The 15,342-nt window shown below is 40.7% G+C and overlaps 1 protein-coding gene across 1 annotated transcript in view; it reads left to right on the forward strand.

Annotated features, from left to right (window-relative positions):
* The first annotated feature begins 219 nt into the window (after nt 1-219).
* Nucleotides 220-15,342, forward strand: part of HCLS1 (hematopoietic cell-specific Lyn substrate 1) — a 28,229-nt gene continuing 13,106 nt past the window's right edge. Inside the window, exons 1-5 of the mRNA XM_047791301.1 lie at nt 220-370; nt 2,957-3,040; nt 3,891-3,964; nt 12,223-12,352; nt 14,597-14,707. Of these exons, the coding sequence (XP_047647257.1) occupies nt 2,957-3,040; nt 3,891-3,964; nt 12,223-12,352; nt 14,597-14,707 (399 nt within the window). The 5' untranslated portion in view covers nt 220-370. The remainder of the gene's footprint in view (nt 371-2,956; nt 3,041-3,890; nt 3,965-12,222; nt 12,353-14,596; nt 14,708-15,342) is intronic.

Genomic DNA, 15,342 nt, shown 5'->3' on the forward strand with positions numbered 1-15,342 from the left:
TATTTCGGAAACAAATTTTCTTCAATGGTCTTATGTATTTTCTGGTTGAATGTTTTGCTTCCCTGACCAGATTATAAACTCTGAGAGTTCATTTTTTTATGATCTCTGAGACCCTCAAAGCCTTGCAAAAGAGCAAGCACCAAGCATTTAATCCTTTTTTATTTAAGTGCCTAAGCAGAAGGAACTGACTCAAACTTCAGGAAGTAGCTGTGAGGACAGGGTGGCAGGAAATGACAGAAAACCTGAATACGGAACTGAAGCAGCAGCTCAGAATTTCTTGCTCTGAAGTCGCAGCAGCTAGAGAGGAGCTGAGTGTCGCTGTGAGGAGCTGAGAGCTGAGAGCTGAGAGCAAACGCTTGCACGGTTGAAGGTGAGTGGTCCGAGCAGTGGGAAAGTTGGGGGGCACAGGACAAGAGTTGAAGTGAGAGGACCCTGCCTGGCTCTTAGTCTTTGCTGAGAGGCCAAGTCACTGCTAGTCGGCTTTTCACCTTTTATGGCCAGAAGTCCAGGGTGTGGGTGGTTGTGGGTAATGAGCATCCGGGGATAGAAGCAGAAGGAGGAGGCTGGAGCTCAGGGAACAGGATTTAGCAGCCCTCGACCACCCCTGGTTTCTGCTGACAATTCACGGCCCTCTAAGGCCCCTTGCTCCTAGGTACTGAGTTGGGAGGTGAAGACAGTCTGTGCCCTCGGAGAGTGTATGAGCTAGCAGAGCCAAAACCCACGGGAGACACTGCAACAGATCCGGAAGTAGTAGTTGCTCATATTCACCAGTGCTGAGATCCAAGTGCTAAATGAAGGCATGGTGGTTCCACAAGGGCAGGTTTCTATGAATGTTGGATCATAGAATCCCGGGGTGTCAGAATGGAGGGGACTTGATGGATTCGCAAGGATAACCTCTTTGTTTCTTTTCCATTGGGAAAAACAGTATCAGGGATGTTCAATGATTTACCAAATTGTTTTCATTGATATTTGTCATTTGCTTAGCCTGGTACCTGGCAAATAAGTACATATGGTCTCTATGTTGACTTCCTGGTCTCTTCTGATTCCCAGTCTGTGTACTTTTCTGAGGCAGCCTCATGATGAAGCCTTGACATCCTGGACTCCAGGCCTCACCAAGTTACTCTGGATTCCACCTCTAGATAACATGTATTGGCTTCCTTATTTCTGACCAGTAGCTCAAGGATACTAAATTGCCTGTGTCACAAAGCCTGCCCTTTGTTTCAAAAGTACATGAGGATGGGAGGCTTATGGGAGAGTAAGGCTGAGGCCTGAACAGCAGGAAAGAAGCCAGGACCATTGGTCCTTACTGCTGCTTCTCAGCCCACGGATACTTCAAAAACTTCTATTTTCCAGTTTTCTATGTGAAGTCCTTTTGTGGCAGAGTGGCCCAAAAGCCAGGACCAGAGGTGTTAGCTTCATGGTCCCCATCCATTGTTGTTACCCCACAGGGGAAGGTAGGGCTACTCTCAGCAATGACTCATCCCACTGTCCAGCTGACTTGGTCAGTACTTCCCCAGTGTCCTCTTTGCATCTCATTAACCAGTCTACCCTCGAATTCCCCTTGTTCTGGTTTCCAAGGGGTTTTTCAAAGAGCTGGAGTAGGATGTAGTTTTCAAGTGGAATGCAAATCAGAGAGGCTGAGTGCCTGGCTGGAGAGATGGGAGGGTCCTAGGAGTGGTTGTAAGAGGGGCTCCTTTAAGAGGCAGGAAAGAGTGTGGGGAAGGAGTCTGAGCAGGGAAGGGTGGGCAGGGGGTTGCCAGCTAGCAAGTGTCATCAGGGTCAAGAAGTCTCACCACCAGAGCAGATGAGCCTTGTCTCTTCTTTCCACTTCACATCAAGAGCCAGGATCCCATGGATATAGAGCACCTGTACAGCTCCTTACACAGGTCTGGTGGGACCAGCAGAAACACTGGGGATGCCTCAGTGGCACCCCCTCAAACTGGTGTTCTCTAAATATATCTTTAACATTTAGTTAATGACAGTCTAATAATTCTTAATGTTCAAAACCAGGGACTTATTATGTACTCTTTTTGGAGATAGGTATCTTTGAAAATATACTTAAACTGGGAGTTCCCTCGTGGTTCAGGGGTTAACGAACCTGACTAGTATCCAAGAGGACATGGTTCAACCCTGGCCTCGCTCAGTGGATTAAGGATCCGGCATTGCCATGAGCTGTGGTTGGTAGGTCACAGAAGTGGCTCGGATCTGGTGTTGCTGTGGCTGTGGCATAGGCCAGCAGCTGTAGCTCTGATTCCATCCTGAGCCTGGGAACCTCCCTAAGCCATGGGTGAGGCTCAAAAGAGACCAAAAAAAAAAAAAAAAATAGTTAAGCTGTTTCTAAAGGTTGAACAATAAATAACTTGTTCTCAGCAAATAATGCCTCCCCATGCATTGTTCAGTGTAGCAGCTTCAGTTGAGTGCCCCCATTGACACATGCAGCTGTGCAGTTGCCGGTTTCAGAGTAGAGGCTGGAAATATTCTCCAAGTTAAGCAGGTTTTAGAGAGGCGTATAGATGTTCACTTTATCAGTAGCTGGACAGTCACATGTTCTGACAGCTATGAAAGAAGTCATAAGCAGATACCTGAGTGAAATGCTGCTGTAATTCCTGGGATATTCAAGCATCCCTCATACTTTAAGCCACTACCTGTCTGGCCTCTTTATACAAGTGAAGTATCTCAGCAGTTCTGATACCCAGGTTATTTAGTGTTACCTACTCCCATGATGAATTCTCTCCAGATTAATGAGCCCAGGCCATGTAAGTTTGTCTTAAATAAATCCCTATGCCCCCTCCTCTAACTGAGCATAAAGTGCTTTCCTAAAACTTCCATCTGCTTCGCCTCTTCTCAGAAAAAATTACAAGAAACATTGGGCTGCTATATCATTAACATCAGCATTCTTGTTTTCCCTCCTCTTGATTTTTTTCACCTAATTATTCCCATTTTCTGTCACCCTCAGATGTGGAAGTCTGTGGTAGGGCATGATGTGTCTGTTTCCATGGAGACCCAGGGTGATGACTGGGACACAGACCCTGATTTTGTGGTGAGTTTGGAAATAGCTTTTCTCGGACAATGAAGTGTGGTGGGGAGGACAGGGGCCACCCTGAAACCTTTGAAGGTGCTTAGAAAAATCTGGGGCTGGGAAAACCCTCATGGTGGGCTGGCTGGCAGGACAATTGGCTATCATGTGTAGGACCTGCATGGTAGCCTGTGTTAAGGATGGAAGGAGACAGTTGCAGAGTTTTGACATTGTGACTGACAAGATATGGCAGGCTACGCTGGGGTTAGCTGGGTCTCCTTTGGCCTAAAAGCCAGCATTTGAGCTGGAGGTGTATAATTTGGCCGGATTCAGAAGTTGTAGGAAGACCTGAAGAAGAAAGTTTGAGGGATGCAGAGTAGAAAGGGAGGTTTCAGTGTTCACCAGTCTAATTTTAACGTGGGGTTCTGGATGAGGCATGCATAGAGAGGAGTCTGGGTAAAGACCCTGATGGAGGGAGTTCCCATCGTGGCGCAGTGGTTAACGAATCCGACTAGGAACCATGAGGTTGAGGGTTCGGTCCCTGCCCTTGCTCAGTGGGTTAACAATCCGGCGTTGCCGTGAGCTGTGGTGTAGGTTGCAGATGCGGCTCGGATCCCGCGTTGCTGTGGCTCTGGCGTAGGCCAGTGGCTACAGCTCCGATTCGACCCCTAGCCTGGGAACCTCCATATGCCGCGGGAGGGGCCCAAAGAAATAGCAAAAAGACAAAAAAAAAAAAAAAAAAAGACCCAGATGGAAGGAAGCAGCTGATGCAAGGGGCGTGGTGGAGGAAGGGGGGCATGTGTGCCAGCTGGGAGGCCTCTCTCAGCTGGTGCATCTCCTGTCCTCTCTTATTGCTGAGTGCTGTCTTTTGTAGAATGACATCTCTGAGAAGGAGCAGCGATGGGGGGCCAAGACCATCGAGGGCTCTGGACGCACCGAGCACATCAAGTAGGTGCCAGAAGGACTGGGAGGAGGGAAAGAGGTGTGGGAGGAGCCCGGGGAAACCTGGAGGCTCAGGAGAAGGCTTGAGGGGCAAAGGAAGGAGAGAATTCATGCCTGTGTGTCTTTGTGTTTTCTCCAGTCTCACCGAATGTCCCTAAGTGTGTCATTGTGTATATGTTTCCTTTTTTTTTTTTTTTTAAGGGCCACATCCTCGGCATATGGAAATTCCCAGGCTAGGAGTCGAATCAGAGCTACAGCTGCCAGCCTACGCCACGGCCACAGCAACGCCAGATCCAAGACGAGTCTGCGACCTACACCCCAGCTCATGGCAACGCCAGATCCTTAACCCACTGAGCGAGGCCAGGGATCAAAACCGCAACCTCATGGTTCCTAGTTGGAATCGTTTCCACTGCACCACGACGGGAACTCTGTGTATTTGTTTCATGTCTCTCCTCTTACCCCCTAAGCCTGGTATCTTTTATTTCTAACTACTCCGATACTTCCCCAAATGGGTCTATTGTTTTAACTGTCTCTCTTCCTTCATTAAGTCCTGAGGGATTCAGAGGGAAGTGCTGAGCTCCTATCACTTATTATCTGTCTGTTCACATGAATATAAATGTGTATCTGGATTGTAGGGTGACTCCAGATGGACCAAGGAGGATTCAGTAAAATGTCAAGGTAAAGAGCTGAGGACAAATGCTATAAAAAGAACATATCAGGTCCCATGCCTCGCCTAAATGACTTTTAAAATAAAATTTGTCTTTGGCTACTTGGCAGAAATGAGATGCCATGAATGGTCATATGAAGCACATGAAGAAATACGACACTTGGAAAACCTGCTGATTGAAACTATTTTAGTAATGGTGTTTAGGGCTCTTAAATATTATGACCCAATATTTTACCAGAAAAAAAAGTGCAAACCCCAAACAATAAACTGATTCCATAAGAGAAGGAAGTTGCCCACAGACAAATCCAGGAGTTTCTGTGGGATATGGTATATTAGGACTGAGAGATTCCTTCTGCTTTTCCATGGATTTCTTCAGGATCGTCTAACCAGGGGTGTTTACTTTGAATAGTGTCAGAATGTCCAACAGATACAATAAACAATATAACAAGAGAAACATTAAAAAGTAAATACATTGGCAAAATTAATAATTTTAGGCTCCATTTTAAACTCCCCTCCCTGACACTAACAACAGTGTTTTTAACCTCATTTTCTTCTAGATTTAAAAAGTGTCAATGGATGATCACATTGCACAAATAACCTACTCTGAAAACTTGGCACATGTTTATTCAATTTAATTATATGTGGTACTGAATATTACAATATGCCTTGTTGTTTAGTCAGACCTAAGTGTTTTATCTCAAGGAACTGTAAGCAATTGGAAAGTGAAAATATGGAATTGCGTCATGCAGGAATCTTCTCTGATGCTGCTCCTTGGTAGGCTCATCAATCCTGCACCAGCAAAGATCCTTTTCCTTTTCTGAGTAAAGGCCATTTAGCCCTAGTATCCTGAGAACTGTTAAGATCAGGATACAAATTCTCCTTGTACCTTCCCCCGACTCATACATGGTAGGAATAGAATATTTCAAGGAAGATGCCTAAATCCCTGCCCTGATCTTATGAAAGAGCTTGAGTTTGAATATCAGAGATTTAGATTCAATTCACAGCTCTGCCATTGCTTGGTAGCAGTGTGAATTAGACACATGGCCTCTCTGAATCTCAGCTTATTCATATATCAGATAAGGATAATAATAGCTACCCTGCAGTGAACCAGCATTTATCAATGTCTAGTGTGGTACTGAGCACCTCTTAGCTCAATAGCATTATTTCTTTTTCCTGTTAATATGGATTATCTGAATCAGATTTTCTTCCTAAAAACCTAAAATAAACATGAAAACTGATGACAATCTTCCTTCTCCCTAAGTGGCATTTACCTGGACTGTTGTGTTGCACAATCCAATGTGTGTATATATATATATATATTACTTTGACCGATGGCCCCTGGAGTTGGAATATGGGGTGACCCTGGGTGTTTCCTGATTAGCCTAACAGGCTCTGTATCTGATAGAATAAAGTGGAGACATTTCCACAAAAACTCACTTCCCTCCCTTTTGCCCAGGCTATAGAGGTGTAAAAGCCTGGTCTCTGCTAAGTACTAGCCAGGTAATCTTGAACAAGTCACTTTTCCTCTCTGATTCCTGGCCTTCCCATTGGGATCAAAAAGGCTTCTAGAGGAGCTTCCCATTGTAAGTCTCTAATATTCTGGGCTTCTTTCTGGCTAGTTTGGGCCAAGATAATCTTTAAAGTCCGATAGGAATCACTGAGGTCCTTGGAAAGAGGGGGAAGTTGAAGAAGAGAAGAGTAGCTACAGAGCTCCGATGACTCAAAGCAGGAAGAGGAAGTGATTGTGGTTCTCATTAATCTCACTACCATCCCCCATACCATGATCTTTCTTTTTTAGGTCTGCCTAAAATATATTTAGTCTGGGGAGTGGTTTGGTAATTTGGTCTATAATTCAAATGATCCTATCCATTTTTCATCTGTTATGTAGAGGAGTCCCGGGCCAGGCTGTTACAAGCAGCCAAGTGTTTCCTAGGAACTGCCTGGTTTTCAAGGGCTTTTGCCTTTTCTCCATCTTCTTCTCACCACTCTTGTTCCTTTGTGCTCATGTGACTCTTTACAGTCAATATACCCCACCCCACCCCTGGCTGGATGTAAGAGCTGATTTGCTTCTTGTCACTGCAGATTAGTTTTGCCTATCCTAGAATTTCATGTACATGGAATGATATAGAATGTATACTTTTGTGTCTGTCTTCTTTAGCTCAGCATCTTATTCTTGAGATCTATTTATGCTCTCGTATGTATCAGTCTTTTGTTCCTTTTTACTGTCAAGTATTCCATTGTACAGATAAACCACAGTTTGGTTTATTACCTTGTTTTTTTCTTTATTTTTTTATTGTTATTTCCCCAATACAATTTTTTTTCTACTATACAGCATGGTGATCCAGTTACACATACATGTATACTTTCTTTTTTCTCCCATTATCATGCTCCATCATAAGTGACTAGACACAGTTTCCAGTGCTACACAGCAGGATCTCATTGCTAATCTATTTCAAAAGCAATCATTTGCATCTATTAACCCTAAGCACCCCATTCATCCCACTCCCTCCCTCTCCCCTTGGCAACCACAAGTCTATTCTCCAAGTCCATGATTTTCTTTTCTGTGGAAAGGTTCATTTGTGCCTTAAATTAGATTCCAGATATAAGTGGTATCCTATGGTATTTGCCTTTCTCTTTCTGACTTAACTTCACTCAGTATGAGAGTCTCTAGTTGCATCCATGTTGCTGCAAATGGCATTATTTTGTTCTTTTTGGTTTATTACCCTGTTGATGGACATTTGGGTTGTTGAAAAATTAGGGCTGTTACAAATAAAGCTGTTGTGAACATTTTGGTCCAAATCTTTTTATTAGCATATATTTTTATTTCTCTTGGAAAATACCTAAGAGTAGAATTCCTAACTCATATCATAAGCCTGTTTTAACATTTTAAGAAAATATCAAAATTTTTCTGAAAGGAATTTACTGTTTTTTATTCCTACCAATAATATATGGGTTTCAGTTTCTCCACATCTTTGTGTATACTTGGTATTGTTAGTATTTTTAATTTTAACCATTCTTGTCAGTGTGTGGTGATTTTAATTTGTGTATTCCTGCTGACTAATTTTATTGAGCATCTTTTCATGTGCCATTCATGTATCTTCATATATCTTTATTTGAAGTATTTATTCAAATCTTTTTCTCATGTTCAAACTGGGCTGTTTGTATTCTCAATGAATTTTAAGAGTTCTACATATATTCTGAATACAGGTATTTTGTGACATATGTTTTTTACAAATATATCTTTCCAGACTGTAGCTTGCCTTTTCGTTTTATTAATAGCTTCTTTTGAATATCAGAAGATATTAAGTCTGATGAAGCTCAGTTCATCAACATTTTTATGGTTAGTGGTCTCTGTGTCTAAGAAATTTTTCCTACCTCAAAATTGTAAAGATTTTTCCTATGCTTTGTTTTAAAAGATTTATGGTTTTAACATTTACATTTAAGTCTATGACCTATTTCAAATTAGCTTTTGTGTACCGTATGAGGCAAACATGGAAGTTCCTATATGGATATTTCATTATTCTAACAATACTGTTTCTTCTCCCATTGACTTGCCTGATGTCTTTGACCTATACATGTGGGTCTATTTCTAGACCATTTTATCAATCTGTATGTCTATCTTGACCTATACAATACTGTGCTGATTATTGTACCCTTATAATAAGTCATGATATCAGGTGGTCCTCCAACTTTCTTTTTTTTTTTTTTTAATTTTTACTGTCCTAGGATTTTACACTTCCACATATATTTTATTTATTTATTTTTGGCTTTTTTTTTTCTTTTGTCTTTTCTAGGGCCACTCCCATGGCATATGGAGGTTCCCAGGGTAGGGGTCTAATCAGAGCTGCCTATGCCACAGCCACAGCAACTTGAGATCTGAGCCATATCAGATCTGTGACCTACACCACAGCTCACGGCAACGCCAGATCCTTAACCCACTGATCAAGGCCAGGGATCGAACCCATAACCTCATGGTTCCTAGTAGGATTCGTTAACCACTGAGCCACAATGGGAACTCCCACATTTCCATATATATTTTAGAATTAGCTAAACAATTCCAAAAATGCCTCTTGGTATTTTGATTGGGGTTGCACTGAATCTATTCTCTATCATTTTGAAGAGAACTGACATCTTAATGATATTGTCTTCCAATCCATGAACATAGAATATAGCTCCATTTGTTTAGGTCTTTAATTTTTTCAGAAATATTTTTCATCATTCAAGTCTTGCACATTTTTGTTAAATTTATGCTAAAAATATTTTCATATTATTTCATGTGATGGTAAGTAGTATTTATTTTTTATTTCCAAATGTCCATGGCTAGTATGTAGAAATAAAATTGATTTTGATAGTGATTGTGTCTCTTGGGACCTTGCTACATGCACTTGATAGTTCTAACAGCACACTTTTGTATGTTCTTTAGGATTTTCTACATCTATGATCATATTGCCTATGAATAAAATCTTATAGTCTGTGTCACTCACCTTTCTGCTTTTACTTTTGTAATGCAAATAAAAAAATCTGTTCCTCCTCTTAGCTCATCTTTGAGGGTCTGGATTTCACTTGGATCCTATAAACTACATTGCTTTATTCAATTCCAAGATATTTTGAAACTTAAGGGAGTTCCTACTGTGGCTCAGCAGTAACGAACCTGACTTATATCCATGAGGATGTGGGTTCAGTCCTTGGCCTTGCTCAGTGGGTTAAGGATCCGACGTTGGCATAAACTGTGGTGTAGGTCGCAGATGCAGCTCAGATCTGGCATTGCTGTGGCTGTGGTGTAGGCCGACGGCTGCAGCTCTGATTCAACCCCTAGTCTAGAAACTTGCATATATGCAGGTGTGGCCCTTAAAAACAAACAAACAAACAAACAAACAAACAAAACTTAAAATAGGTATGTGAGAGTTAATTTTTCAAAACTTTCTTAAGTATACCTATTAGTACACTGAGTTATAATTTTTTTTTCCTCTCTGTATCTTTCACCTGATTCCTATCTCCATACATTATTTATCAGAGCTTTATCATTCCTCACACCCAAAGGTTTAATTAATACTTAATAAAGGAATAACATAACTAACACATATTTAGAGTGGCTTCAGCTGTATTCTAAAGAATTTGATAAGAAGTTGGTCTTTGTTGGCCCCAAAATTTTTGCTCTAATTATATTATCTATTGTCATGATTCTCTGACTAGCTCCCCTGTCATCTATTCTGTTGATATTCCTGAAGCTCATTTCTTTTTCTTTTTATTTATGTTAAAATTACAGTTAGTTTACAATGTTCTGTCAATTTCTGCTGTATAGTGAAGTGATTCAGTCATATGTATATATGCATTCTTTTTCTCATTTTATCTTCTTTCATGGTCTATCACAAGTGATTGGATATAGTTCCCTGTGCTATATAGTAAGACCTCATTGCTTATCCATTCTAAATGTAATAGTTTGCCTTTGCTAACCCCAAATCTCAGTCCATCCCACTTGGCAACCACAAGTCTGAAGCTCATTTTCTAATCCCTTTTAAAAACTTGTTTCAACTGCAATACAATTATGACCCATGTAACAGTCATTGGATTTATTAAAACTGCAGATTTGAAAATAATTTAATCTCATTTTCCTCATTATTCACCAGAATACTTTGGTTGGGAAGAATTGGTCATATCCATGTTCTTGGAACCAATAACTTTTTTGACAGACAGTTCTAAAGTGTTGGTGTAGTCAAACTAGCAGCATAGGATGTCTGCCTTTACTGCTGCCAGAGGGCTTAGGACAGGCACGGGAACAGAGGGTTCTTCCAGCTTGTAGCTTAATTTCATCTGGTTCAAAGCCAGCTTTCTAAAATTAACCTTGACTAAAGCTGAGAAGTCTTTTTAAAAAGACTTTCATTTGGCTTATACGACAAGGCCACAAGGTGGATCTATTCTTCCACGAAAGAGGAGAATTTCTGCTGTGAGATGACCATTCTACCTGTTACCAATATATCTGAGCTGGTGAAGTCCCAGGAGCATCACTATCTCAGTTCCCTACACCTCCATTTCTTGCTGTGGGAAGATGTTTCTAAGAATCCCCAGCAGTCCTTATACATGTCAAAGTATCAGCCCTGTCACTTGCTGGAGCTGGTGCTGGTGCTGAGCTGTCATTTCATAGCCTCAGGCCAAAGAGACAGCAGAGGTTTTCTCTACCCACATGGTAAAGATGAAAGTGAAGAAAGAAGGAGAATGCTCTCTATTGGTGTTACATTCTCTTAAGGATGGAGTTAACCAAATCAAGTTTATTTGAGACTTAAAGTGTTACAGCAATTAGTGATGAGAGTGAATTTTGGTTTAATTATTATTTTTTAATTTTTTTAGAGCTGCTCCCGCGGCATATGGAAGTTCCCAGGCTAGGGATTGAATCAGAGCTGTAGCTGCCAGCCTAAAACACAGCCACAGCCACAGCCACAGCCACAGCCACAGCCACATGTGATCTGAGCCACGTCTGTGACCACCACAGCTCATGGCAACACGGGATCCTTAGCCCACTGAGTGAGGCCAGGGACCATTCATCCTCATAGATGCTAGTCAGTTTCATTTCTGCTAAACCACGACGGGAACTCCAAGAGTGAATTTTATTAGTGAGTTTTATTAGTTTTTAGTTCTCTCAGAAATTATCAGATTTAGGAGAAGGGTGAAGGGCATTCATTTCTGACAAGAAAGTACACAAAATACTTAATGTATAGATAAATTTCCCAGTGTTGCATTTTTCGTAATCATTGTTTTTAATGACTTCATCGTGTACCATTGAAAAGTAATATGTAATTTACTTAACTATTCCCTTAACTATTTTGTCTTTTTCTTTTTTTTTCTGTCTTTTTTCTAGGGCTGCATCTGCAGCATATGGAGGTTCCCAGGCTAGAGGTCGAATCGGAGCTATAGCTGCTGGGCTATGCCAGAGCCACAGCAAGGCCAGATCCTTAGACCTACACCACAGCTCTTGGCAGCACCAGATCCTTAACCCACTGAGCAAGGCCAGGGATCGAACCCACAACCTCATGGTTCCTAGTCAGATTCGTTAACCACTTAGCCACGATGGAACTCCTCCCCTAATTTTTTTAATATAAATTGTTCGTTCTCACTATTAAATACAATGTTTCAGGGAATATCATTGGACATTAAGCTTTTACATATGTAAAATTATTTCCTTGGGGTAGACTTCTAGGACTAAAATGTGTGGGTAAAGGGTATATGAATATCTTTGTGCTTCTTAAGGTACGGTATCTAGTTGTTAGACAGCAGATCCATTCAGAGAGGAAGATAACTTTTCAGTTACTAGAATATAGATATCGCTGTCCTCTAATATTTAGGAGCATAAGACTAAATATCAGAAGGTTATTTAGTGAGCAAATCAATAGACCAGAGGAAATGCTATTGGCTTATAGAGTGTTTATATCAGGCTATATGTGCAGGCCACACTAACCTCTTACTTCCGGACCCAACACTGGTGTACTCTGGGGGCTAGTGCTAAAAATGAACAGAACACACTGCAAGATTTCTTCTTTTCTGGGAAGGAGAGTTTTTTGACTTCTCTATGCTAGATGAGTGTCCGTGATGTGGTTACTTCCAGCATCCACCAGCTGAGGAACAAAGTGTCAGAGGAGCATGATATTCTCAAGAAGAAGGAGATGGAGTCAGGGCCCAAAGCATCCCATGGTTACGGAGGTCGATTTGGGGTAGAAAGAGACCGGATGGACAAGGTGAGTTGAAAGGGGGATATTTGCTTTAAAAAAAAAAAAAAAAAAAAGATTAATTGATTCATTTGTTGGTTTCATGATTTAAAACTTAATTCAAAAGTAAAATATTCATTTGGGTTTTAAAAGAGAATGTCCACATATTATTTGTATGTATATTATTTATATCATTTTCCCCCTGATTTCAACACATAAAATATAGATGGCAGAAAATGGAAGCCAAGAATTTAGAAGAGTTGGCCTGTTAGAGGCCCAGCCACACTATACCTCTTAGACTGAGGAGACAGGGAGCACACAAAGAGAGGGGAACTATGTTTTAAAATCACATGGAATCTAATAAAAAAAAAAGATACAAAAGAACTTATTTATAAAATAGAAACAAACACAGATTTCAAAGCCAATCCTATGGTTACCATAGGTGAAACTGTTGCAGGGAGGGAGAGGAATTGAGAGGGTGGGAATAACATAGCCACTCCTGTATAAAATAAAGGATGAACAAGAACCTACTGGAATTCTTGTTGTGGCTCAGCAGGTTAAGGGCTTGACATTGTCTCTGTGAGGATGCAGGTTTGATCCCTGGCTTTGCTCCGTGGGTTAAGGATCCAGCAGTGCTGCAAAATGCAGCATAGGTCACAGAGGCAGCTCGGACCTGGTGTTGCTCTGGCTGTGGTGCAGGATTCAACCCCAAGCCTGCAGAACTTCCATATGCCACAAGTGTGGCCATAAAAAAGAAAAAAAAAAAAAAGCAAAAGCAAAACAAGAACGTACTGTATAGCACAAGAAAAATCTACTGTATAGTTTATAATACCCTATATGGCAAAAAGACAATGGATATATTTATATGTATAACTAGTTCACTTTATTGTATACCCGAAACTAACACAACATTGTAAGTCAACTATATTCCAATGAAATTTAAAAAAAATAATTTACTGCTTTTAAATGTATGTGTATTATGTCTATGCTGCAACTTCTCTTACTGGTTTCTTTATATATATATATGTATATATATATATATATCACTTTATATACATATATCACTTATATTATTTGCACATAGGTGTAAAACATATTGATGTGAATTTATCCATTAGATGCTCTCAAATATATTATTTTTCCTTTATCCATTAGATAATATGAAAGCATGATGAAAGAAAGCTTGGGTATTGAACCATATTTTTCCATTGATTTTCCTAACTCAAAAATGGAGATATAGTTCTATAAAGAAAAAAGTTTAATCTCCAGGGAGAAAAAAACCCCCACATTCCCATGAAAGCCTTTAGTTCACCCTCAAGAAGCGCTTTGTTTTGTCATTGTGTAAAGTGCAGTGGTAGGCATTGTATTCTCCCATAGAACTCCTCAGAAAAAATAAAAGTCATCATTCTTGAAATCAGCAAGCAAAGTTGACCCATACAGACCCCCAGACACTGCAAAATGAGTTCCCAGGAGTTCATGTAAGGCAGTGCTTCACACCAATCTCTGAATTGATATTTATCCCAGCATGGAACTGGAAATACAAGAGGAAGAAGAAATTTTCTAATTTCTTTTTATCTGAGATTCTGCAAGCTAACACTATTTGATTTGAAGTATTGCTCAATTCCAAGATTATTAAAGCATTCATATCTAAATATTAAAAGAGAAGTACCTTTCAAAACCAAATAGAAAATAGTAGATGGAGGAAAAGTTAGAAGGGAATAAAAAAATAATTAAATGATATGCCACCTTGGATTACCCATAGCATTGCCTACCAGCTCCCGTTGGTGTAAAAAGTCAATCACTATTACTGGCAGGATTCAGGTGGCACCTCTGAACTTTGATGGTCAAATAGGAGCAAAGATCCAGGACAAAGCACCTGGTTATGTGAGTGAAATCTTCAATCGTGGCTACGGCATCTAGTCAGTCCCCTTAGGTCTCTCCGTAATAACCACCCTCATTCTAATTTGGTGCCCAAAGCCCTCTTTTTGATTGTGGTTTAAACACTGCTCTGTCTACATAGTCTCTATCCTGGATCCCAAGCCATCCTATGGGAGTTTCCTAAGTGATGGTTCCTGGTGGTATTAAGGAGGAATCAGGATGTGCAAGGCTCCAAAAAAGTCGCCTTGCCCTTTCATCACACATTCCTCAAAGGTTATCAGTCTGATCCAGAATGGAGTTTTTTACATTCTTACATCCCATCCTTCTCTGCATCATTTTATTTTTTCATGATCAATTTTATCTTCTCACTCATCCCTCTATCTTGACTTTTCTCAGAGCGCTGTGGGCCATGAGTATGTGGCTGAGGTGGAGAAGCACTCCTCTCAGACAGATGCAGCAAGAGGCTTCGGGGGCAAATACGGAGTGGAGAAGGACAGGGCAGACAAGGTAAGAGACAGCTCTCTCCCTGCACCACCATCTCAGATCACGTGGGACTTGCCTCTCCTCACCCTTGAATGGAGGTCTGTGGTTCTGTGGGAAGAGGGGCAGTGGACTCGAGGAGGGTCCATCCTGGGGACAGCTCCACAGCTCCCTTAGCAGGTTCCTCCAGCCGGGGTTGGAGGCCACCTGCTGAGCTGAAAGGTGTTAATTTAAAGGAAACAAAGACTCTCAAAGTGTTTGAATTAGCAATTCCTAAGCCTTTGGTTATATATAACTCTATGCATGAAAAGAGAAGAGGAAATTCCAAAGCTCTTCCTTTATCAAATATCAGAAACTTATAAATATTTATGCCTTTCAGGAAAACAAAGATATTAGCTTATATATAATACAATGACAACAAATAAATAAGTAAAATAACTAAGGCTGCACCTTTTTCAAAGGTGAAGTCTACTTCAGGATTTACTACCAGGATTTAGAACTAACTCCCTGAAGTCCTTTGTACAAAAAGTAATTTTAAAGAGAGAGAAAGGAAAAAAAAGGACATTGGGATTACGGATGATTGAATGGTCAGAGGAACACAAATGATAACTCAGTGTTCTCATTTTTACACCTTAGTAGATCAGATTCTTTGGGCTCACTTT

This window comes from Phacochoerus africanus, chromosome 1, assembly GCF_016906955.1.
Source record: "Phacochoerus africanus isolate WHEZ1 chromosome 1, ROS_Pafr_v1, whole genome shotgun sequence".
Classification (NCBI taxonomy): Eukaryota; Metazoa; Chordata; class Mammalia; order Artiodactyla; family Suidae; genus Phacochoerus; species Phacochoerus africanus.